General features: G+C 57.0%; 1 protein-coding gene across 2 annotated transcripts in view; it reads right to left on the bottom strand.

Annotated features, from left to right (window-relative positions):
* STK32B (serine/threonine kinase 32B) overlaps window positions 1-26113 on the bottom strand; it is a 238843-nt gene that overhangs the window by 60331 nt on the left and 152399 nt on the right. For both annotated transcript variants that reach the window (XM_062213250.1, XM_062213251.1), the window contains one exon: window positions 8969-9142. In XM_062213250.1, the coding sequence (XP_062069234.1) occupies window positions 8969-9142 (174 nt within the window). The remainder of the gene's footprint in view (window positions 1-8968; window positions 9143-26113) is intronic.

Here is a 26113-nt window from a genome sequence, read left to right as displayed (position 1 = left end):
CACGAGAACGAGATATAAATAACAGGGGAGATGGGGTGAGGAATTTGGAAACTCTTTGGGCTACTTCCCAATTTTTGTTTTGCAACTTTAAAACTGTTCTGAAACAAAGACCAGGAGCTGCAAAGTTAAAAACAAAAGGTTGTATCCGTTATTTAGTGCCAACCTTGTGAAGGGCTTAGTATGGACTAGGCAAAACCGTGCTTGATTCTCTGTGGGTCATTTCATTCCATTGCCACATAAGCCCATTTTAAAGATGCCAAGACTAAGGCAGGATGAGATGAATTTTTGAGGTTGATTTCATTGCTGGCTTACTGGACGGTCCAGGATTCTAGCCAGGTAGTGCAATCTTACCTCGTGTTTTGCAAGCACCAGCCCTTTAGAGAGAGAGTTAATTGTGCTTTGATTTTCTTCATTAAAGGGGTGACATGCTAATTAAAGGCAATTTTAAAATAGAAAAAAAGATAAAAAGTGAAATTACAGTGAGCCTCCCTTCAACCTAATGCATTGGGAAACCGACTCTTACTCTTTTTTGTTTAATACGCAGACATTTTGTTACAGTAAATTTGTAAGATATAGTTTTTTCTCTAAAGAGCATCAAAACAACCCCTTCCACCCAGTGCAGGGTCTCCATAGTAAGTACAATATTCAAAAGTCTTATAGCCTCCCAGCATCTTAAAAGGATACAGTTTCCTGAGCCAATTCCTTTCCTTTAGATTCTTTTAAATGTGCTGGTTATCACACACGGTGCTGCCCTAAATGCTCTCAGGCTTAAGGCTCCTGGTGCAGAGAGCCGAAGACTCTAGGTTACGTTCCAGGAAGTGAGAGTCACCGGTCAAAGTGTGTGAGTTCTAAAAGGAGCCCGATTCCCACGGCCAGGTGTCTTCCCCAAGGGTTGTCCACGGCCAGGTGTCTTCCCCAAAGGGTTGTCCACGGCCAGATGTCTTCCCCAAGGGTTGTCCACGGCCAGGTGTCTTCCCAAAGGGTTGTCCACGGCCAGGTGTCTTCCCCAAAGGGTTGTCCACGGCCAGGTGTCTTCCCCAAGGGTTGTCCACGGCCAGGTGTCTTCCCCAAAGGGTTGTCCACGGCCAGGTGTCTTCCCCAAGGGTTGTCCACGGCCAGGTGTCTTCCCCAAGGGTTGTCCACGGCCAGGTGTCTTCCCAAAGGGTTGTCCACGGCCAGGTGTCTTCCCAAAGGGTTGTCCATGGCCAGGTGTCTTCCCAAAGGGTTGTCCACGGCCAGGTGTCTTCCCCAAAGGGTTGTCACGATTTCCACTACCACCAGCAAATACACGTTGAGGCTGCTCCGAGGACATTTTCCATTTGTCTTGTCCCCAAAGGCCCGGTCCAGGTGTCTCCTGTCCCAGAAGCCTGGCTAATTCTTGAGGCCAAATTTCACCCTCACGGCACAGCCAGGGTGCCATGACTCAGCACTTCCCAGCGTGCTGAGCCGGTGGTCACAAACCTGTCTCCTGGGGCCGCCTGTGGGCCCAGTGGCAGGCACGGCAGGTGCCCATGCATGCTTATGGAGTGGACCCCCTAAAATTTACCCTGAAATGTGGCCCCTTAAAGTTCCCTAGAAATGCTATCCGGGTGCCACATGTGCTACCGGAATTTGGGGTGCCTTACGATTTCATCACGGGCTTATTACTAAATCCCCGATATTAATAAGCCCAAGAGGGTTCTTGCCTGATATTTAGAGAAGAATTCTAAATACTGGCAAAGATAAACAAGGCAGCATGGTACATTTTAAGCTTTTATTTAGTGAGAAAGATGCATAGGCGAGTGAGAGCTTTATTTAGGAGAGAGGTGAATAGGGGTTCATACCGAGCACCAGGAACCAGCCACGTGGATGAGCATCTAGGCCAGGAAGCCTAGAGGACACAGCCCAAAGGCCATGAGCCCTGGAGGCGCAGGGCTACCGCCAGCCCCTTCCAAGCAAGAAGCATGGGAAGAAGCAGGCTGGGCCACACCGTGTCCCGGCTTTTAAACCACTCCAAAGGGGAGTGGTTAATTAACCTGATTGGCTGGTGGGCACCCAGGTGGGGCCAGGTAGGGGAATGAGGCCACACAGGGGCGTGGCAAAGGCATCAGGTAGGGGGCGTGAGGCCACACAGGAGTGTGGCAAAGGCGTGGTCTTCCATTTCACAAATCTGATCAATTTTAACCTGTACGCCTGCTTACTTCCGGTAATGCATCATGGCTCCCATTTTTCTGTCTGGCACACAGTGGGCGCTTATCAAATACTGGCTATCTATATCTGAGATTTGATATCCTTCAGAGCCTCCTGGGGCAGAAGGAACGTACAACCTGAGTAAGCTCTTTCAATTTCATGGGCCTCAATCATTCGTTCAAGGCACACACATTTATTAAACGCCTCCTGTGTTTCGGGACTTGTAGTAGGTATCCGGGATAGAGAGATAAGCCTGAATGTGTGATATGGAGGCGATGGTCTTGGAGGCCTCTCTCGGGAAGCATGGGGCGGGGGGGCGGGTCGTGACAGGTGCCTGGAGCGTGAGTTCGTTTCCCTCCGTGGGCAGACGCAGGGCACCAGCACCCGCCCCCCGGCCCTGCAGCCTCCCACAGCCTCCACATGCGCCGTCTTTATCTCCTGATGGACAGAAGTCTCCCAGGCTGCACACTGTGTACAGAAAGAAGAGCTCGACCCACTCAGGGTTCTGGAGGCTGCAAGTCTGGGGCCTCTGGTGAGGGCCCGCTGGCTGTGTCACCAGCAGAGAGACAGCCACGTGCAGGTGTGGGGGAGGGCGTCACACCAGGAGACGGGAGGCCAAGCGGCTGGGGGCAGGCTCGCTGTTCTGACAACTTGCTCTTGCAGGAACAAACGAGGGGGTCCTGCCACTCCCGCCCCAGCACCACCCTGGGGACCAAGCTCCCAGCACATGGCCCTCGGGCGGGCGGGCCACACCCAAACCACAGCAGGGGGTTTAAGCCATGACCTCATGTGTCACAAAGTTCATGACCCTATCATGGAGCGGACAGAAACGTGGGAGGAATGTAACACCAGGTATCCGACCTCAAAGGGGCTTCCCTCCCCTCTTCTCCCTTCCCTGACTCAGCGAGTGGTTAAGCAGCCCTGCCCTGGGCCAGGCATCTGACAGGTGTTGAAGACAGGCAGGTGAATGGGATGGGGAACGTGCCAGCCCCCGGGGAAAGTATGGGGGAGGCAGGTCCGTTCTGTGGCCTCTAAGAAGCAAGTAATAAACACCTGATCATTAGCAACCGGGCTGAGAAGGAAGCCAGCCAGGAAGCAGACAGGGCGCCGGGAGAGGATGGGGCTGGGGGACGGACTGGGATCCCAGCTTAGAGAAAGGGCGGCCAGCCGGGGCTGCCCTCTGAAGAGGGCTCTTGTCCCTGCTCCGGCTCTGTGTCTAGGGATGGCTGGATGTGACATGGACAGGGTGCAGCCTCCGTGTTCCTTCTGCATCTGGGGAGCTGGCAGGGGGTGGAGGGGGAGAGAGCCTCTGGCTGCAGTCAGACGCCAGCTGCAACCCCGGGCCGCGGCTCACTACAGCGCCGACTCAGGCACGGAAACCTCGGCTGCCTCCCCTGGACCACCGGCTGGTGCCCCTCCCGGGGTGGCGGCGAGGGGCCGATGAGACGCAAACCTGCTCACGTGCGTGTTCTCACACACACGCATCCTCACTCACTCAGGCATGTTGGAAAGAGCTCAGTACACCCCGAACCAGAAGAGTCTTAGAGTTCAGTGGTTACCACCTGGGGTCTGAGGTCAGAGTAGGCCAGCTGGTCATCCTGGGCAATCACACAGCCCCTAGTTCATTTCATTACTGCGAGGATTACATGAGATGATGCTTATATATGTGTGTGTGTCTACAAACAATACCCTTATATATGATTTACATCTGCATGGGTATACCCACACGTGTGTTACACACACATGTAACACATACATGAATGCAAATAAACACGCACACACACACACACGCACGCTCCATCTCCTATCCATCTGTGTAAAGTAACGCCGAGTACGTCTGACTCGTGGTTGTGGCTGTTCATGTGATTTTGTCTGACCTGTTCCTGTGTACACCCGGTCCAGGAATCCTGCCCTGGGTGACCAACCTTTGGGGCTTCCAAAAGCATCAGTCTTTCTGACAAACTGGACCACACCACTGCCAGACTCTAACTCCTCAACACGCCGAAACCAACAGTGTCCTCCTGGTCATACAACCGCCACCTCGGCCCACACGGGGACACCCCCCCCACCCCCCCGCATCTCACCTTTAGGGACCTCTGCCCAGCGCTGTCTGTCCCTTCTCGGGATATTCCCTGATTGCCCCACAAGTCCCAGACCAAGGTGGCAGAGGAAGCCTTCCCTGCCAGCTCCGTGCCCCGCCCCCCTCCCCACCCCAGGCTGGGTCCGGCTGCCTCCCCAGAGCTCCTACAGGCTGCTGTGTGGCGTTCTGTCCCCGTCCCCGCCCTGGGCGGCAGCCATTTGGTCCCTAGAACAGGTGCCTCTCGGGCCTGGGACGCTGCTCAGGCACAGGGGCAGAGTCTCATCCGTTGTTCCCTCCTAGGGCTGGCACACTGCTTGGCTATTGGAAAAACGAAGGCCCAGTTCAAATGCCGTGAGAAGCCATTCGCAGTGCTTTACGTGATAATTTGCGTGGAGCCTACGGCAGCACTGGTCTGCTGGGATACCGTGACACACACCAGCTGTGCCTGAGATGCATTTTATTTTTAAAGAGCTGTACTGTCCCCTTCCGCTGATAGAGACTTGTCACCGCTGTGTACATGGGAAAGGCTGACGGCTGGTTTCAAAGTCAAGGCCCACAGAGAGAGAAAGAGGACCGAGCTGCCCCAAAGCAGCCAGGCACAATTAAGTTCAGCCTTCATGTGTGGGATGTTCTTGCATCTCCAGGGTGTCTACACTGAGGTGAGCGATATTCGTCTGGAGGTATGAGAGGCAGCACCGAGGGGGTCTGGCGGGGGGACTCCTGAATTCTGCTGTTGAATGACTGCGGGGCACAGCGCCTCACTGCCCCGTGTCTCCATGCGCAGCGTGCACAGACACCCGTAGCTTCAAATCTGAACACACAGCAAAGGAGATTCCTGAGACAGATGGGAGGGGCGAATCTTTGCCAAGTCTATAATTTTAGAATTGGCAAAAGTGATTCGATTGTAGTAATCAGGGTTCTTGAAATGCAATCAGTAGGAAATAAATATAGATCGATGGATGGATGGATCGATAGATGATGGAGAGAATGGGAGGGAGGGAGGAGGTTACGGGAACTGGCTTGTGTGTTTACAAAAGCTCACAGGTCCCACGATCCGCCATGAGCAAGCTGGAGAAGCCGGCAGGCGTGTGGTGTGATTCCCTGTAGGTCCACAGGCCGAGGAGCGGGGGACCGGCAGCGTACGCCCTGCCTCCGAGTCGCCAAGCCCCAGGACGAGGAGCAAGAACGCCCGGGGACAGGAGAAGGCAGCGGCAGTCACTTCTCCCTTCCTCTGCCTTTTTGTTCCGTCCGTGCCCAGGAAGGCTTGATGACCACCACCCACCTGCCTCACGCATTCCCCTCTCCAAACGCTGATCTCTCTGCAAAACACCCGCACAGACACCCCTGGAAAGGAGGCCTTCCCACGCCGCGGGCGTTCCTCCGCCTGGCCAAGCTGACGCATACAGTTAGCCCTCCTCATTGAGTCAGAGGACTCTGAAAAGTTGCCTCAACGACCAGAGAGCTCCTTTGCGTCTGGGCTCACCTGGATGGCCCACGGCAGAAGCACCGTGTAGAGCAACGTGAAGGCGTCTGCTGGAGTTCGGTGACACGGCTCCCGGAGCTGTGCGGTAGCGGTGACCGCGCCCTTTTCTGCCCGGCCCGTCCCTCGCGCTGCCCCACGACAGTTGACATCTATTCACCAGCGTCCTGGTGACTCAGCTCGGAGGGACATGGACCATTTATCGCGCAGCAGGGCGAGAACGCTTTTGCTAATTCATGAATGACACACGCGTGACTCATCCGTGAAGAACTCTCCGCTTCCAGCACCTCCACCGGGGCACAGCCAGCCAGGAGAGGTGCAGCCTGCCACGCGCTGCCCTTCTGGTCCACACAGAGCCCGGGGCTGCAGCCACAGCGCCCAGGGCCACAAGCCTGCATCCCCGAGTGGCCGAGCCGCTGGAACCCCCGCATAGTCCCTTCTGTATTTTTCGTCTCCTTGTCCTTCCTTGTGTTGTGCTGTAGGTCAAAGCTACGCACGCAAATAAAGCAGCTGCACGACCCCAACAATGCTGGCTCGTTCCCGCCCACCGGTTCATCTCCATTCGTTCGGCCCCTCCAGGGTGGACTCCCGGCGTCCGACTCCGTACCTGCTCATGGTGTGTGGCTTCCTTTGCTGTTTCATTCCAGGCTTCTCACTACCCAAGAGGAGGACGGAGAAGTCTTTGCTCTTCCGATCCCCCAGCGGAGCGCTGCTCGCCGGTCCGTGGACTCCCGGGATTAGGGGATTACGAGAGAGCCGGTCCGCTCAGTAAGACGCGCTCTCCAGAGGTGACGTCTCGCACGACGTTTTCATTCCCCGGAACCAATACCTGGCTTTTTATTTTTTTAACGGTTGAGTTTTTTTGTGATTTTGGATTCTTTACGAGCTCATCGGTCTCCTCCTAAGAAAGCCAACTGCATCAGTTCTGTTGGTCCACTCGTCCTGCAGAAGTCCCTTCCAGGGTCTCGCAACGCACCCCGATCAGAACCGGAACCAGCACCAGCGATGGGCTACACCACCAGGTAGAGCTCGCACCCGTCCGGCATCCGCGGGAGCCCAGCTTTCCCCCCGCCCCTTGACTCACGCCTCCGTGTCAGACCCAGCCCATTCTCCCACGGTTCGAGAAGAGGTGGCTGTGAGGTCCGCTCTGAGACACGCACAGTGGGAGAGGCACAGCTCGTGCGTGGTGGCTGCCCCGTCTGCCCTGCTTGCCAGCATCCGAGAAACCCACGGCCGGCGCCGCAGCTCACTAGGCTAATCCTAGTGCCTGCGGCGCTGGCACCCCGGGTTCTAGTCCTGGTTGGGGAGCCGGTTCTGTCCCGGTTGCTCCTCTTCCAGTCCAGCTCTCTGTTGTGGCCCAGGAGCGCAGTGGAGGATGGCCCAAGTCCTTGGGCCCTGTACCCGCATGGGAGACCAGGAGAAGCACCTGGCTCCTGGCTTCGGATGGGCACAGCCCTGTCCATAGCAGCCACTTGGGGGGTGAACCAACGGAAGGAAGACCTTTCTCTCTGTCTCTCTCTCTCTCTTACTGTCTAACTCTGACTGTCAAAAAAAAAAAAAAAAAAAAGAGAGAGAGAGAGAGAGAGAGAAACCCACAACGCCTCTAGGTTTTCAGCCTGCCTGACCTGCTGCTCTCCTGGGGAAGCCCACCGCGCCAGGAGTTTGGGGGTCTGTTTCCAGCCTTCTCACGGCGCCCTGGCGTGTTCTTGCAGTTCGGAAACCCATGTATTGCAGGTTGTTTGAGGATTTTTTTCCTCTATGCTTTTGCTGTTCTGTCTGATGTGGAGGTTTCTGGGCTGGTAGTCCAATTTTCTTATCTCTTCTCTCACATTTTCTTCTTATCTTTTTGCTCCACTTTATCGGAAAGTACAAAGACCAACCTTCAATGTGTTTTGAGAGCTTTGCACTTTCCATCTTTAATTTCTAAAGGCCTGCCGCTTGTTCTCGGAATTCAAGAGTGGCTGTCTTGTTTTACACTGGCACAGAGCCTTCCCGTCCCTCCGCAAAAACTGATCCGAGTGAGTTTGATGTCTCCAGGGCCTTTGCTGACTTCGAGTTTTGCTTTTCCCCTTTGATGTTTGCGCCAGATTTCCCTGGGTGTCTGATCGCCCTTGGTTGTCGCTGACCCAGCTGGGAGCTGCTAACCCCTGAGGGCAGCTTGTGGACCACGAGCTGTGTGCCGAGCTGCCACGGGCAACCTCCGCTGTCACAATCGCTCGGTCACGGTCCCACGGCCATCGCGGAATCCCCTGAGGATGCAGGGAGGCACGGTTCTCTGGTCCCTTTTAGATCACCTTGTTGGTTTCAGTTCAATATCCCAACCCAGGGGGCTTGGGTTTAGCTGTATACAGGCCGACCTTTCCATGAGCACTCGGGGCCGGGAGGGACCGCCGTCCAGTTGGGTAGGGCATGTAGAACAGCCGGAGTCCTTCATATTTCCGAAGAGGCTTGCCGCCAGTTCATCCTACTTCACCCTCCACTCCCCCCTCCACAGACAGCAGGTACTGCGCAGTCCTGAGCCGTTGGGGGATGCTCCAGCTCTGTTCTCGGCTCTCCCCATGACAAAATTCATTGCTGGGATCCCAAGTGACTCACACTCTACCTCGTCCTCCCAATGCCCCCCAATGCCTGGCTATGGGCTCTGCTTGGTTTTCCTCATTCTTATGGATTTGTCATGTTTCAAATATTCCTGATTGGCATTTGAGGAGAGCTTTGGGAGGGAGAAAGCGTAACTGCAAACGCGTGTGCTTAATCCCATCTCAACACGGACGCTCCAGCCCCTGTCTTCTGCGAGTCCTCCGCAGACCGTGTAGGGCAGAAGCAGCTCAGCGGGGAACAGCACAAGGCCACAGGGCACAGCGTTCGGGCCCCCGTGCAAGCGTCCGCTCTGTGGCTGGCGAGAAGACCTCGTGCAGGAAACCGGCAGACAGCAGCGCTATGCACGTGGTCAGGAGGCCACTGTGACCCTTCTGACCCGAGACACCAGGGACAGAACGTCCCCGTCTCCCCAGGAGCGGGGGGGGGTGGGTGGGTGGGTGCAGGCCGGAAGGGGGGCCACCCTGACTCGGCGACAAGCCAGGAGAATGCCAGTCCAGTCGTGACCTTATCCTGACCTCTACCACCTCCGTGCGCTGCCACCTCTAGACGACTTCAGAGACGAGGACCCTCTCCCCGCCGGAACAGCGCTCCCCGCACCCTCTCCTGTGGGCCGCCGCGCCCCCGCGCCCCCCGCCGGGTACCTGTGGATAATGTGGTAGCGCTGCAGGTACTCCAGGGCCAGGGCCAGCTCGCAGATGTACAGCTTGACCGTCACCTCTGTGAAACGGACGCTCTGCTGCAGGTGGTAGCGCAGGTCGCCCCCCAGCAGCAGGTCCACCACCATGAACATGTCCTCCTCATCCTGGAAGGAGTACCTAGGGGCAAGGAGGGACGCAGAGGGTCAGGGGCGGAGAACCAGCCACATCCTCCTCACTGCCCCCATTCTACGGAAGTGCAAACTGAGGCCCAGAGCGCGGCACTCGCGCTGCCCGGACCTGGTGCCACGGGAGAGGAGTGGAAGGCTTCCCTCTGTATTGTCGGGACCAGTGCATTCCCTCCGTAGCAAAGGAGGACTGAGCGTGGGTCAGGACTCAGAAAGACACGCTCTAGCACTGGACACGAGCAGAAGCTTCAGCCTGATGTCCTCAGGATCCGCAGAGGCCGGCCTGCAGGGACGCCCCTCTGCCCCCCGCAGCGCCCGTGCCCCACGCGCCCTGGGCTGTGTGACTGCACACGGGTGGTCGTGGCTGGAATGCACACACAGGCTGTAACTCGGGTGTGCAGCTCCAGGGACGGCCCGGTGTGTGTGGCGGTCACAGGAGAGGGGTTCCTAACCTACACGAGGGAGCCCCAGTGTTGGGAGGGCCTACGCGCCCCCTGCTGTGCAGACGGGGTGGGGGGTGGTCCAGGAGACCGGAAGTGGCTGGCCAGCGGTCACATCTCAGTCATCGCTTGCAGTTGTTCAACTCAGGGCAAGGAAGGGGGTAGCCGTTTTCTGTGCTCGCGAATCACGAACGTTCCGGTCGTTTCTGGAACGGCCACCTTGGGCAGCAGGCCGGGCTGTGCGCTGGGGACACTGGGACCAAGAAACTCACTGCACCGGTGTGCACAGCCCCACAAGGCAGGGGCTGGTGGTCGGGGCCTTTCTGGGAAGCAGTGGGGGGTGGGGAGCAGGCAGCTGGTTCTCCCGCAGATGGGGCTGGGGCGCAGCACCTGGGGGAACCTTTGCCAGTGAGGGCCACTCTAGGCCAGGGACACACAGCGGGGCCCGGCACGAACCCAGGCTGCAAGGTGCGTTCGCAGCCCATTGGCCCTAAGCTGACCCCGCAGTGTGGGAGCCTGCACCGACGGGGTGGGCATGAGTGACAGCGCTGGTCTTCGTGGGCGAGGCAGACACAAGGGCAGGACGGCGAGTCCCCTACAGACACACACAGGGTGCTCTGAGGGCAGCAAATGCCCAGGACTACCCCCGAGTCTGCCCAGAGACGCCCAGTACTTCTGGTCTGGGGACAAAGGACCCCATTTCTGAAAGTTTCAAGACAAACCATTGTTTGCCCAGAAAACTTTATTTTGAAATTTTAGCCCATTTTTATTGTATTTTACCAATTAAGAGTTTTTAAAAAACACACAGAAAAGTCTATGGTAACCTAATGTCTGTTCTATTTCAGCAATCTGTTGGCTTGTTACCATGCCAACATCAGATACTCAATCAACGAACACTTCGTGAGCACCTCCATGGGCCAGGCGGTCTCAGAGCTGGGAGCAGGCAGCAGGCTGGGGAGAAAGCAGGCTCAGTTAGCCAAGGAACACGTTCAGAGAGTGACAGGGCCAGGAAGCAAGGTCGTGGAAAAGGGGAGGGGCTAATTTAGAAGGGGGTCTGGGAGGCCCGCTGAGACCCCCTGAGCTGGCACAGCCACGGGTGGAGACAGCTGTCTGGGGCACGAGGGCTCCCGGGCAGGACCAAGCTGGGAGACAGTAGGGCCCCGGGGTGGGGGGGAGGGGGAGGGGCCGGGGAAGGCTCTGGCTCCTGGCTCTGGTCAGCTGTGAGTTCAGCCGAGGAGCGGCCTGTGCGGCTTCCTCTTCCATAAAGCTCTCTCTGGACACAGGGCCGAGAACGGGTGCGGGAAGCGGAGCAAGGCCAGTGGACATCGCTGAGGGCCTGTCCCTGGCGCTGCTGGCCTGCGAGAACCTCTGTCCACCCAGCAGGGTCAGGCTGTGTCCCCCTGAAGCTCCCAGATTCCTACGTCCACGGTCACTGGAAGTGGAGCCTGGGTGAGGACACAGGGTGGGGCCGCCAGGGTGGCGCTAGTGGCTTCGTACAAGGAAGAGGGAGCAGGGCTGCACACGGGTCCCCCCCCCTCCCCATGTGAAGACCCAGCCGGGGACCCTCGCCAGGAGCCAGCACCTCGCTCTCACGCTCCCCACATCCCGGGGCACGAGCCCAAGAAACCACTATTGCAGGCGATTTACCCGGCCTGTGGGTGCGGTTACAGCAACAGGAAGTGGAGCCGGACTCCCTCCCGTCCCTCCTGCTTCACGGCAGCACTGGGGGCAGGGGCCACCTGCTCAGGGAGGACAAAGGTGGCCCCGCAGCCTCTGGGGGGCAGCAGGTGGACGGAGCTCTCCTGCAGGGCGGGCGCAGCCTCCACCCGACAGGAGGCCTGCAGGTCAGTGGAGAGGTCATAGCTGGGGGCACCGCATTTTCCAAGCTCAGCCGCTCCCAGCGGGCCCTGCACCCACGCCAAGAGCCAGGAGGAAAGCAAGCAGAGGGCCCCGACACGCTGGTGTGTGTGACCGACAGCCTGGATGGCGCACGTGGCCGACAGCCTGGATGGCGCGTGTGACCGACAGCCTGGATGGCGCACGTGGCCGACAGCCTGGATGGCGCACGTGGCCGACGCCCCGATTCATGCTCGTTCCCAACGCTGTTTCGGCCACTTGTGCCCTTTTTCATACCAGTTCTTAGAACTCAGCATAAACGTGTCTGTTTTCTTGAAAACCTCTGATTTTTGTTGGATTTCTATTTCAGATGAAAGAGAACTAATTTTTTTCCAGTGGCAAAACTGTTTAACCAGGAACATGAAATATCTATTCTGGTTTTCCTTTATGTCGATAAAGTTTTACAATTATTTACAAAAAAGATACAGAAGTTTCACGAGAAATGCCCAGTATCTTATAATTCCATTTGTCCACAAACGCCTTGAAGTACCTGTGTGTGTTCATTGTATTTCAAGGTTTTATTTTGTATACTTCTACTTTATTATGTATTTTATTTATTTTTATTTGATAGGCAGAGAGACGGAGGGAGAGAGAGAGAGGGAGAGAGGGCTTTCGTCATCCGCTGTTCACTCCCAGGATTCCAGAAGCCAGGAGCCAGGAACGTGATCCAGGTGATCCAGGTTCCCGAGGCGCGCGGCAGGGACCTGGCTACCTGCGCCATCACCAGGCCACCAGGGTCCGCAGCAGCAGGAAGGTGGGCCCAGGGCCAGAGCCGGGCGTCGGAACGCAGGGGCTGTGAGAGGGGACACAGGCGTCTTCATCAGAGCCTGCCTAAAGCAAAGCGGTTTTTCACCAGACTCCAGTTGCTGATATTTCATTAGGATGCTCGTATTTTCCTGTTTCCGTTGTCCTGACCCAGTTCTGGATGCTCGTAAGCGGACAGTGAGCTGTGCCTGCCTGTCCCCACCTCAGGGGCCGCTTACAGAAAACTCGGTGTCGGTCCCCTGCTTGCGACTCATGTGAGATCCTCCTCCCTAGGCTCAGGTTAGCGGCTTCATGCTCCTCTTCTTCCACAGCAGGTGTCCAGGATGAGCAGGAAGGCCCCGCGCACCCCGGCCACCAGCGTCGGTCCAGGCACGGCCGCGTGTTCCCTTGGACGCTTGGGGTGCTCCCTGGGTTGCTATGCAGATGAGAAAGAAAAGTCCCCTCTCCAGGGTCAATGGGCCAAGTGGCTGCTCAGGAGCCTGGTACCCAAACGTGTGGATCAGACCCATCTGCGGAGCCACGCAGGGCAGAGAGCTGTCCAGAGAGAGAGGGGGGCTGTTGGAGGTGCTGGCTCCAGCCTGGCCAGCAGAGAGACCACCCACGAATGTCATATTTCCATGGGCAGTGAGAGTGGTTTTTTTTTTAAAGATTTATTTATTTATTTGAAAGGCAGAGTTACAGAGAGCCAGAGGCAGAGAGAGAGAGGTCTTCCATCCGCTGGATCACTCCCCAATTGGCCACAATGGCAGGAGTTGCACCGACCTGAAGCCAGGAGCCAGGAGCTTCCTCTGGGTCTCCCATGTGGATGCAGGGGCCCAAGAACTTTGGTCATCTTCTACTGCTTTCCCAGGCTGCAGCAGGGAGCCAGATCAGAAGTGGAGCATCTGGGACTCGAACTGGTGCCCATATGGAATGCCGGCACTGCAGGTGGTGGCTTTACTCACTGCCACAGAGCTGGCTCTGAGTGTGTGTGTGCGTGTGCGTGTGTGTGTGTTTTTCTTAGGCTACTTTGCCTTGTGCTTCTGAATTCACTGTTTTCTGTTGTTGTAACACGGTGCCTGAAGCTGGGCCATTTATTAAAAAAAAAAAAAAAGCTGTCTATTTGGCTCAGGGTTCTGGGGGGGGGGGGTGGTGGCTCTGAGAGCACGGGGCTGGCACTTGGCAAGCGTCTCGCGTGGCCTCCTACCAGGGCCGAGGCCTCACACGGCAAGTCGGGGCGAGCCCACCAGCTTGGGGCACACCTCTTCCTAAAAGGCATGGGTGGGGAACGCCCGACCTTGGGGCACACAGAATCATCTGGGACCCCAACTTCAATCCATCTGCAGCAGGCTGACGGCTAAGCTCATAGATTCATAGGGCCTGTAAGTGATGGTAAAAATGTCCAAATGGCCCTTGGCAGAAAAAGTTTCCCCAACCCTGGTATGAAGCCCCCAGCCCCCTCCCAGGAGCCCCAGCCTCATCACCTCATTCAACCCTGATGCCCCCGAATGGCCTCGCACCCGACACCGCTAACTCAGGACCCTGAGGATTAACTTTTCAACACACGCACTTTGGGGGTGCGCTCACACCCCATGTGAACTGAAACAGTAACCTGAGACCACGTTCCGTGTACCTGCGTTCCGTGTACTTGTGTTCTGTGTCCCTGCTCCTGCAGAGCTGCCCAAAGCGAAGCCACAGGACTCAAGGACCACATGCCTCCTGCAGCTGCTGTTTGTATTCCAATGGATGCTGGACTATTACAACATTACGTTCATAACCAGTGTGTTCTGCCGTCTTCAGCTCACAGCTGAGCTGTCGTCTCATTCAGCATTCCATCCGAACTCACGGGAGGAGCAAAATGAATTATCAGGGGGGAACTTGCGGACTGCAATGAATTCTAAAGCGGAAGCCCCAGATGCAAAGAACAATGATGGAGGCGGTAGTTCTGGAATATGGGTTGGGCTGTTTCTGGCTACACATCCACACCTTGCCCTGTGCTACTGACTTGCACTCCCTAGGAAACCTGATGTGAGCTGGAGAGGAGAGGACGGCCTTTTATCTGTCTCTGTGTAGCTGTCTGCTGTCCCCCAGCTCTGTGCCATTGTCCGCTGTGTGCTGCCTGTACTAGAACTGTAGTTACATTCTCACACTAGGGCTGCACGCTGCCACGGGACTGGGCAGAGCCCCAATGGGAAAGCTGCGTTCCAGCACAGTAACCCCGACCCAGGGAGAGATCTGGAGAACTGGGCGAGCAGGTGGTGGGTTCTGAAGACACAAACCACAGCCCGGGTATTGCTACAGAATAGCATGAAGAAAGACATTTCTGCATTGACTTTTTAAAAAAATTAGTAATTTCATACTTTGCTCCTAAAAGGATTCAAGTGACTTGCAAAATCCATATGCCATCTTACAACGTAAAATAAGCCAGAGATTAAACTGAGGAATAAAATGAAGTGGAAGCAAGGAAAAAAATGCCTGATTTATGGGCGAAGATGCCGTGTGCTTGCCCTGGCTATGAATGGGCTCCCATCCTCCCCAGCAGCCCGAGCGAAGGGAGCAGCAGGATCGGCCCACGGTTCAGGGTTATTGTGGAAGAGAAACTTTTTGGAAACACATGATCTCCTCCCGGCCCGGCAGCACTGGGCACCGTCTTCCCCTGGCTCCTGCTGACGATGGCACGCTGTAGCGTGAACAGTCCACCTCCACAAAGGAACTCCCGGCAGAGGGACAGGCAGAGCGGACTGCTCTCCGATGCCCCTCCAGTTGCTGACGGCATGAAAAGTCCGGTCTCACAAAAGCAGAGCTGCACAGGGCCACGGAGGTGGGGTCTTGTGCGTCATGTCCCCGAGGGGTTTGGATGCTGGTGCCACATCCAGGCAGAGTCCCCGGATGTTCCACCCCAGCTCCCCACGTGACACGCTCCTCACTCCGGGAGGGCCACCCCTGCTCCTGCCCTCACTCCCTCCGCAGCCGACAGCAAGGTTACACCTGCGAGCACTCTGGTCCCCAGGGGACACTGGACGGTTCTGGTGGCCCCCGTGGCCAGGGATGCTGGCGAATGCCCTACAGCGCCCAACACAGCTCCGCCACCAAGAAAGCGCTGACCCCGGATGCCCACGGTGCCGAAGCCGACGAGCCCAGCTTTAGACCGACGCTGCCTTCTTGAAGCAGCATGCCCTCGTCCTCAAAGACGGAGGTGGAAGTGGTGGCTCCTCACTGCGTGCCAGGCACCGCCCAGCGCTGCGTGTGCAGAACTCATTTCACGCTCCCAACCACCCAGTGAGCTGGCAGTGCCATGAACTGTCGGACGGCCGAGGCTGGCGGAAGTTCCACAAGGCCCAGCGTGACCCAGCCACGGGGCGGCAGAGCTTGGGGGTGACCCGGGTCTGCGGGGTCCGGAATCGGAGCTCTGGTGGCACCTGTCTCCCGGCACTGGCCTTGTCACTGCTTCTCTGGTCTCTTCTTCCCACCGGCCAGTGAGTGAGCTCTCTGCACACAGGGACTCGGCGGCTTAGCCCCTGGCCTGCACTTGCCGAGAGCGTCACGTACCCAAGAATGAGTGGGTGGCCCGCACCCAGAGCACTGTCTTGTGTGCGGGGCCTTGGCCACCTGTGTCCTCCACAGAAGTGTGGAGAGAGGTCGTAAGCAGGATGCACACGGGGCCAGCGTCGTGATGCAGTAGGTAAAGCTGCGGCCTCCGGCACCAGCATCCTGTAGGAGCACAGGTTCGCATCCTGCTGCCCCACTTCCCATCCAGCTCCCTGCTAACGCACCTGGGAAAGCAGTGGAAGATGGCCCAAGTCCATGGGCCTGCACCCACGTGGGAGACCTGGATGGAGTTCCAGGCTCCTGGCTTCAGCCTGGCCCAGCCCTGGCCGCTGTGGCCGTTTGGGGAGTGAACCAGCAGACGGAAGATCTTTCTTTCTCTTTGTCTCACCCTCTCTCTGTCATTCTACCTTTCAGAAACAGATAAATCTCAACAAGGAAAACAGACGTGGTAGAGGGTTGCTGGGGCAGGCAGCCTCCGTGCTGGGGCCCCGGGGAGCCGTTTACGTCAATGGCGACAGGAACTTCCTTGCTCTCTGATCTCGAGCCACAGATCAGCCTGCGAGGTTCCAGAGCCTTCTCCCTCCCACGTGGGGAGCCGAGTGACCGCGCGCTGGGCAGATCTGGAAGGGGGCCTGGCTGTGCTCTGGGCAGCCTGTCCAGCTCCCTCCCTGCCTCCGGACCGCCCTGCCCGGGGCTGCATCTTGCCCATTCCCTGCCGTGGCAAGGACCTGGCCGGCGAAGTGGGGGGCCTGCAGGTGACCCCAATTCCTGGGCCCAGGCGGTGACCCCGGTCTGGAGCTGAGGAGTGAGCAAAGCCTCTGATGGTGCAGATCTGAGCTGGCTTCCACCATCATCCGAGTCAGCCACAGCCTGGATGCTCCCCCCGACCACCCTCAACCCGTGTGACATCGCTGTCGCCCCGCATTCCCTCAGGGGGACCAAGGCCAAGGAGGTGGATGGGTCTGAGGCTCCGAGGTGGTGTCTTCCCCGACAGCGTGTCGTGTCCTCGGTCACCAGCCTGGGAGGCTTACAGATCTAGGCCAGCCATGCTGACCACTCATGACAGCACATGTGAGCACACCCATGACAGCACACGTGAGCATGCCCATGACAGCACGCGTGAGCATGCCCATGACAGCACACGTGAACGCGCCCATGACAACACACATGAACACACCATGACAATACATGTGAGCACGCCCATGACAGCACACGTGAGCATGCCCATGACAGCACACGTGAACGCGCCCATGACAACACACATGAGCATGCCCATGACAGCACGTGTGAGCACGCCCATGACAATATTCATGAATGCGCCATGACAACACACGTGAGCACGCCCATGACAGCACGCGTGAACACGCCCATGACAGCACGCGTGAACACGCTCTAGCAGGCCGGCACAGTCGGAGTCGGGCCGTCACAGGCCAGTTCCTGCTGCCTCGTGAGGGAGGCGTCCTTGTCCTCTCCATGAGCCCTGTGCCCCCTCCGCAGGAAGCCCCCTCGCCTTGAGTGGCGCCAGGACACTCGAACCCTCCATGTCTTGGCCCAGCTGTTCTTCCTGGGGCAGAGTCCTGGAGGGGCAGAGGCAACCCCAGGAGGACAGCCCCTCCGGAGGCCTGGGCAGCCCAGCCCAGCCCCGCGGCTCCAGCTCCTCTCCTGGGTCTCACTGTGGGGCCCTTGCAGGGCTGTGGGCTGAGTATCTCCTTGGGCAGCATCACGCCCACTCCTGGCGCCTAGGGGGTGCACACAGAGCGGTGCTCGCCTGCTCCGTCCCGCTCCGTCCCCTCCTGGCCAGTCTCAAAGATTTACCACTCGGCCAGCGAGGAGCTAAAAATAGCCCTGTGTGCTCCTGTGATGCCATGGTGGGGGGCTGGGCTTTCCACCAGCTCAGATCGTACAAGCAAAAAGGAATTATCAGACCCGAATTGTGCCTGATACTTATAAGCCCTTAATCATATTTTTAATAACAGTCACAATAAAAAGCTTTTTTTAAAAAAATCTCAATTTGACTAGAGCCCCAAGAGCCCTCACGCCACTCAGATGCGACGGCTCTCGTTCTTCGGAGCAGACGGGCTCTCGTCCTCTCGCATCCTGGCTGGAAGACCCAGAGATGGGCCACCTGCCACGTGCCACGGGGGGCACAGCGGTGCCCCCCGACTCCTGAGCCGCGGCGGCTCCCCTGTGAGGAGGCAGAGGCGAGCTGCCAGTCCCACCTGCTCACAGAGGGGCCCTGGGGGCTGCCTTGTGCACGGGGGACACTGTTCTCGTGGCTCAATGATTTTATTCTTCTTAATCTGCATCCCGCAGGCATTGGAAGGGTTCACAGAGGCTGCAGGAGAGTAAGAACGCCTGAGAGGGGGGAGAGGGAGGGGAGGTGTGGGGAGCAAGGGAGCAGCCCACGTGCTCACAGACCCAGCAGGGACCCGCAGCTCCCACCTCCGGCAGCGCAGAGAAAACCAAGGCCCAGCAGACGGACAGCGTGGCATCCCCTGCCAGCCAGCGTCGAGCCATTCCCCCAGGGCTCATTCCAAAGAAATCTGGAACTTCTCCTCTTAGTCTGTTTTCTGCCGTTTTAGCAAAAAATACCTGTGCCTGGGCCGCTTATAAAGAGCAGAAGTTTGTTGGCTTGCAGTTCCGGAGCTGGGAAGCCCAAGAGCATGGCAGGGCATGGGGTGGTGCTGTAGGCAGGCAGACATGAGAAAACCGATCAGGTTTGGGCTGGAAGCCATGCCTTCACCACGCCCCCTGTGACCTCCTCCCCCTACCTGGCCCCACCTGTGTGCCCACCTGCCAATCAGGCTAATTAACCACTCCCATGTGGAAGTGGATTAAAGGCCTGGGACATGGTGGGCCTGTTAGGTAGGAAGTCAGAAATCGTGCCTATGTGTGTGTGAGACAGGCCTGAAGACCAGCACCTACTGTGGAAGCCCCAGAAGCCCAGCATCCGGCACTTCCAAGTCCTGCCCAGACCCTGGGAACCTCCCAGGTGGTCCCAGCCCTTCTCCCAAGAGAATTCTCTCTCCTCAGGACCAAATGGGTCACCTGATAACTTGGGGCAATAAAGCCTTCTCACATGCCCTAAGGGCAGCCCCCCTACTCTGCCCTGCACCAGCCAATCTGGGGAAAATCTGCCGATTTTCACCCAACAAACCCTTCCACAAGGACTCCCCATCCTTTGTCCTGGAGGAGAGGGGGAGGTGGGTATACAGACTCCCTTAAAACCTAGGGAGTCCAATGCTTAGCCTTCTGCCTCTCAACTGAGCCGCCCACCTGGCCTGCCCAGGTGTTCTCTCCATTCAACCATGTAACCTCGCCCCCCCTAGTCCCAGTGGCTGGGCGCTCGCTCCCCTGTTCTTTCCATTCTGATGGATGCCCTGTCCCCAATAAAACTTTATTACTTCACTCCCTGTCTCACGCCGGAATTCTTTCTTGCCTGAAGACAAGAACCCCCAGCTTCCGCAGCCACTGCTCCAGTGACCCCATCACAGAACCCCGCCCTCACGACCTCATCTCATCCCAGCCACCTCCCTCGGCCCCACCCCCAAGTACAGTCAAACCAGAGCACTTGAGGACCCGTGTCTGCTGCAGGCTCCCGTCCCAAACAGGACCCTGTGCCTTCTCAGCCTCACTCCCCAGGCCGTGGGCTCTGGTGAGCCCTCACTTGGGAGATCTCTCGTTAGCGTGCGGCATTTTGGTGTAGGTTTTCTAAAAAAGAGCCCAGTCTCCATGTGGTGACAGGTGAGGGGAGGGAGGCTCAGAGAAGCCTTGCGCCCCCCCACCTCGCCTCCCTCCACCCACACACACGTCTGTGTCCCGCTGAGCCCAGGGGCCTGCACTTGCATTCATCTGGGAGCTGGCGTCTGCCATCTCACACCAGCAACCTGCTCCGCAAGCCGGCCGCTCTGTGCGAAAGCCGAGAACGGATTTCCCAGATTTTCAACGGGAAGAATCATAGTGCATTACCCAGCAAGCCACATTCCCCAGGTCTTAAACTGCAGGTGAACACAATCAGCCGGCAACATGTATGTTGCCATACGGCAACATCCGTATGGCAACATGTAAACCACTTTTTAACATTCCGTTCCCGTGTCAAACGCTACATACAGTGAATGACACTGGTTTTATTGTTTGCAGCACCACGTCTCACTCTCAGCAGCAGCTAAGGCCGGCGTCCCCTTTGGCGATACTGACTATGATTTTCCAAACTGAACATGCCTGGCTGTGACATCGCACCAGTTGCACAGTTGCCTGAGATCACCTTGGTAAAACGGTGACACGGCATGTCAGGGCTCTAAATCATTCTGTCTTTAGGAACAACAGAACAAGGGTGGACAGATGCACGCAGGGTTGGGCCATGCGCCGTTTCCACCATTCACCCAAAGAAATGCGAGTGACGGGCTGGTGCTACCCCAGAGGGGAAAGCTGCTACCTGCAGTGCCAGCATCCCATATGGGTGCTGGTTCAAGTCCTGGCTGCTCCACTTCTGATCCAATTGTCTGCTATGGCCTGGGAAAACAGTAGAAGATGGCCCAAGTCCTTGGGCCTCTGCACCCATGTGGGAGACCTGGAAGAAGCTCCTGGCTTCAGATTAGCCCAGCTCTGGCTGATGTGGTCATCTGGGGAGTGAACCAGCAGATGGAAGACCTCTCTCCCTGTCTCTCTCTCTCTCTCTCTCTCTCTCCCTCCTTTCTTCCCTCCCTCCCGCTCTCTCCTCTCGCTCTGACTCTACTTCTATGTAACTCTGCCTTTCAAATAAATAAAAAGTAAATCTTTTTTTAAAAAAAGGAATATGAGTGATAATTTCATACAGTTCAGCCTCATATGGTCCAGGAAATCTTGGTGACAAAATTCAAGATGTATGGGACCAGGAAGATGCTGGCTGGGGAAGCAGTGTGTGGGTGAGGATGCCTGTAGTGTGGTCCACACCCACGATACGCCCGCTCCCACAGTGGGGAACCACGCATTAATCAGGCGTGGCCCCTCCACTCCAGGTGCCCCCAGCACTGAGACAGGAGGAGGAGGGAAGTGCAGAGGCACTGATGCGGACCTCCCAAAGCAAAGGGGTGGAGGAGGCTGAACACCTGGCAGGGTGGGGTGGACACCTGAGCTGCCTCGCTGGGTGCTGATTTCCACCCCTGCTGGGGCACCTTCCGTGAGGGTGACCAGTTCAGTTCCAGGCTCCCTTGCAGCTCCAGGTCAGGGTGATGTACTTCCCTGAGACCCATTAGTTGGGAAAACCAGCAAATTTGAGGTCTTGTTCTGGGAGGCTCCCTTCCCACTGTGGCAGGTGCAGCCAGGCCCTGTGCCAGCCAGTCTGTGACTTCGGGAAGTGGCCGCAAAGGTTTAGTCAAGAGTGTGTGCTTCAGCCCTCCAGGGGTTCTGGGAAGACATTTAATTCCCCCTAGAAAACCCCTCTCCTCTCAACTAACCAGCGTACATTCTCTCCCCCGAAGCTGAGCCCTGGCTAACACGCCAAGGGAAGGAGAGAAGGCAGAACATTCCAGAAATCAGCAGCAGCACAAGGGGTGCCATGGGCTCAAGCTCAGTGTGGTGGCAGTGCGTGTGGGGGCGGAGGTCAGGGGAGGCCAGAGAAGGCCCCTAGCAAGGAGGACTCCGTGAGCCCTGGTGAGGAGCCTGGACTTTATTCTTAGATGTGGGGAGCTACTGAGGAGCTTGAAACGGAAAATGGGCCAGGTCAGGGTTGAGTTTTGGAGCAACTGCTCTTGTAGCTGATGGATCAGACGGGCTTTATTCCCTGCAGTGGGGAAGTTGGGGGTTACTGAAGTCACTGATGAGCCCCAACCGTCAGGGTGCACGCAGCCCTGTGGAGGGTCCGGGAGCCAGGGGCAGATGCTTTGGGTCTGTGCACCTGCACCCTCACTGGTCACGCAGGGACTTTAGTGGTGTCGAAGTCCCAAGATGCTAGGATTTTACGAGTTACTAGGAGCAGGGGGCTCAGGGCACTGCCTGATACACACAGAGCAGGTGTTCGAAGATACCTGCCTCTCACGTCACCGACACAAGCCTTCCCAGACTCCCCCGCCCTCAGCCCTCTGCAGGACGGGCTCTGCGCTGGGCATCCCCAGGGACCTGGGGTTTGTCAGCTGTGCTCTGTCTCCCACTTTGACCCTTCCTCCTCGACTCCTTTGTCTCGAGGTCCCTGCCTTGTGATTCTGGACCAGCTCGCCATTCGCATCACTCCAGTGACTTGCCAGTACGTTTGGCATTCACTCGGCATCCCTGTCTGGCCCGCGGGTCTGTCCGATCTCACTTTACCCTGCTCCCGACCCGGTCTGCTTCCTTCATCTACTCTGGCTGTCGTGTTCCTTTCTGTCTGGCTAGGATCTTGCTGGTCGGCCATCCTCGGCCTCCTTCACCCTCCCATCGCTGCTCCTCCTCATTGCGCCCTCGGCTCACAGGACGGCTCAGCAGACAAGCTTCCTTCGCTGCCCGATTTGGGAGCCCTGCTCCTTTTTGGCACCCTCAATTTCTCTAAGCCGTTTTTCTTTTTAATATTTATCCTTATCTTTTTAAAAAAAGATTCGTTTATTTATTTGAAAGGCAGAGTTACAGAGAGGCAGAGAGAGAGAGAGAGAGGTCTTGCATCTGCTGGTTCACTCCCCAGATGGCTGCAATGGCTGGAGCTGGGCCAATCTTAAGCCAGAAGCCAGGAGCTTCCCCTCCGGGTCTCCCACATGGGTGCAGGGGCCCAAAGACTTGGGCCATCTTCTACTGCTTTTCCCAGACCATTAGTAGGGAGCTGGATCGGAAGTGGAGCAGCCGGGACATGAACTGACCCCTATATGGGATGCCGGCACTGTAGGCGGTGGCTTTACCTGCTACCCCATTATCAGAGACAATCCAATTCACTCCTCTGTTCGTGTGGTGCCTCTCCCTGCCAGCACCACACACACATACACACATGCACAATACATGCACACACGCACACACACATCACATGCACACATACATGCGCACAAACACACACACACATATCAAATGCATGCACATACCACACACCAAACATACATACACATGTATACCACACACACACACACGTATACCACACAAGCATGCATACACACCAAACACACACACACACACACGTAAGCGTCAGTGGTTCTTAAACTACAGTATGAATCAGAAGTGTCTGGGGCTGGTGCCGCAGCTCACTAGGCTAATCCTCCACCTGTAGCACCGGTTCTAGTCCCAGTTGGGGTGCCAGATTCTGTCCCGGTTGCTCCTCTTCCTGTCCGGCTCTCTGCTGTGTCCCGGAAGTGCATTGGAGGATAGCCCAAGTGCTTGGGCCCTGCACCCGCATGGGAGACCAGGAGGAAGCACCTGGCTCCTGGCTTTGGATCAGCTCAGCCCTGGCCATTATGGCCATTTGGGAAGTAAACCAATGGATGGAAGACCTCTCTCTCTCTCTCTCTCTCTCTCTCTGCCTCTGCCTCTCTGGAACTCTGCCTTCCAAATAAATAATCTTCTTTTTTAAATGAAACCCTGGTCTGCATTCTTCAGTCTTATTCGGAACACTCGGCAGGTCTTCGAGTGATGTGTAAACCAATAAAGTCCTAATTTTTGTGTCATCCTTTAGGACCCCAAATCCAGTGTCCCCGAGCGCAGACGGCCCAGCTCTGGTTGCTGCAGCCATTTGGGGAGTGACCCAGCAGATGAAGCCCCCTTCTCTCTGTCTCTCCCTCTCTCTGTAACTTTGCCTCTCAAGTAAATAAATCTTTTAAAAAAACCCCTCTGTACCTGCAAGTGTCTCACACTGGAGAAGAGAAAAAGCCTGGATTTTAAAGGCTCCCATCCATCTGAGCAGCACAAAGACCCCATGGGGATGAGCTGCAGAGATGCAAATTGCATTATCTTTTAAATCTTCCTTCTGGAGTAAAATGCGTCCTATTATTTTTTACATCACAGCCGGGCTGGAGGTGAGAGAAGACATGGAGCCAGGTGTCGCAGATGGAGACGGTGCGCGGCACGCTCTCCCGAGCAAGCAGGCATCACGCACTCCAGCTTCTCCCCATTGCTTTCAGCTGGTCATCGGGAACCCCCTACAATGGCTACTGTCTCCTGTAATGTCCCACATTCCCCACGGCAGTTTAAGAAGAGGGAATTGGCTGGGTTCAAAAAAAAAAAAAGACTCCAAATAGCTTCCTTCTTGGTTCTGAAGCGGACCCGCTTTCTGATCATTCATTCGCTGCCCTTTATTGAAAGTGAAAAGCGAGAGAGGCCCTTGCAGGGATCAGGATCCAAACGAAGGGCTTCCTGCAGCGGATCCCTGGCCGGGCACCGACTCCGCCCAGGCTGTCTACACGCTCTCCCTGAGGCTCTGCCGGTGAAGGAAACCACAGCAACGCACTCGCTGGCTTCCCCATGCCCCACGTCCATCAGAAGGACCTGGAGACCGAGAGGACCAGTCCCTGCCTGCTGCGAGGCTGGCGCCCACACGTGGGGGATGGAAGTTTCCTGCGCATCTACCAGACCCGTCTGTCTTGTGAGTCCTGTGGGCTTCTTGGATAGACGAGCTCCTACATGACACATAACAACCCTTCCCCCGGAGGTTCCTTTGACGTTTGGTTTGACAGGTGCTGCCAGCCGTGAGACGTCTGGGATGCAACCTCGGCAGGACGAGGATGGAGGGTTAGGGAGGGGGACCCGTAACTGACCTCCCTGAACAAGGAGGTGCAGCTTCACAGAGGCATCTGATTTTTCAAGATTGCTTTCGGCATTTTGGATCAGCGCACCTTTGGGAGGGAACCGCGCAGCTCTGCACCGCACGCACGCGGCTGCGGGGGACCACAGCAGGCGCCCAGCCTTGCCCACGCACCTGGGGCCCCCCAGCTCCTGTGCTCCAGCTCTGGGTGCAGAGGGTTTCACAGCACCGTGGGCCACAGTGACCCCGCTGTGCTGCCCAACGGGCGCTGGGGGCGTTCCCCCCAGTGTCCTTCTACTCCCATCATCCAGCCTCCCCCAGCGCCCGCTCCCCTGCCCACGTGAATCTGGGTGGCACAGGCTCATCACTGTCACTGCTCATCTCGTCTTTGAGCGAGAACACGCGGAGTTCGTCTGTCTGTGTCTGGCTTATTTTACTTAAGCAGCTCCGCTGTCGTGCGTTTGCTGTCAGTGTCAGGATGGCATTGCTCCCTTGGGGCAGGACGCCACCCACTGTGTACACACCTGTTCTCTTTATCCATCATGCTCCGCTGGACACCTAGGCTGACGGCAGGGATCACAGCACTGCTGCCATCGCTGTCCTTCGCCGATTTCATCTCCTGCACATGTGTTCCCAGAGTAGGGCAGCTGGGTCAGACGGTAGGGCTATTTTTAGTTTAGTTTTTTTTTTTTTTTTTTAAGATTTATTTGAAAGTCAGAGTTACACAGAGGAAGATACACACACACACACACATACAGAGGGAGAGAGAGAGAGAGAGAGAGAGGGAATTTTCTAACCACTGGTTCATTTCCCAGATGGCTGCAATGGCCAGGGCTGGGCCAGGCTGAACCCGGGAGGCAGGAGCTCCATCCGGGTCTCCCACGTGGGTGCAGGGGCCCACTTCGGGCCATCGTCTGCTGCTCTTCCCAGGCTGCTGGCCAGGAGCTGGATCGGAAGCGCAGCCGCAGTGCCAGCCCCTACTTTCCGTGTCCCCAGCACGCTCTGTCCTGTCCTCTGCCTCGCGGAGCTGCCTCCCCGAAGCAACCGTGTCAACCTTTCCTCCTCTCCGCAGCCTCACCGGCATCCGCGAGTTTTCGTCTTTGGGCTGACAGCCATTCCGCCTGGACTGGGGGGCACCTCCCTGTGGTTCTGATTCGCATCCCCCCGGGGCCAGTCACACTGAGAGTGTCTCGTGTTTCTCTGGGCGTTTGCACTTCTTCTTCTGAGAAAGGTGTTCAGAGCCTTCCCACTTCTTGACCCAATTGCTTGCTACTTTGTTGCAGAGTTCCCGGAGCTCCTTCTGTATCTTGGATATATTTTTTTTTTTTTTTGACAGGCAGAGTGGACAGTGAGAGAGAGACAGAGAGAAAGGTCTTCCTTTTGCCATTGGTTCACCCTCCAATGGCCGCCGCGGTAGCGCGCTGCGGCCGGCGCACCGCGCTGTTCCGATGGCAGGAGCCAGGTGCTTCTCCTGGTCTCCCATGGGGTGCAGGGCCCAAGCACCTGGGCCCTCCTCCACTGCACTCCCTGGCCACAGCAGAGAGCTGGCCTGGAAGAGGGGCAACCGGGACAGGATCGGTGCCCCGACCGGGACTAGAACCCGGTGTGCCGGCGCCGCAAGGCGGAGGATTAGCCTGTTGAGCCACGGCACCGGCCATGTATCTTG

Source organism: Lepus europaeus, chromosome 16, assembly GCF_033115175.1.
Source record: "Lepus europaeus isolate LE1 chromosome 16, mLepTim1.pri, whole genome shotgun sequence".
In the NCBI taxonomy this organism is placed as follows: Eukaryota; Metazoa; Chordata; class Mammalia; order Lagomorpha; family Leporidae; genus Lepus; species Lepus europaeus.
This window is presented reverse-complemented; position numbering and strand designations above follow the sequence as displayed.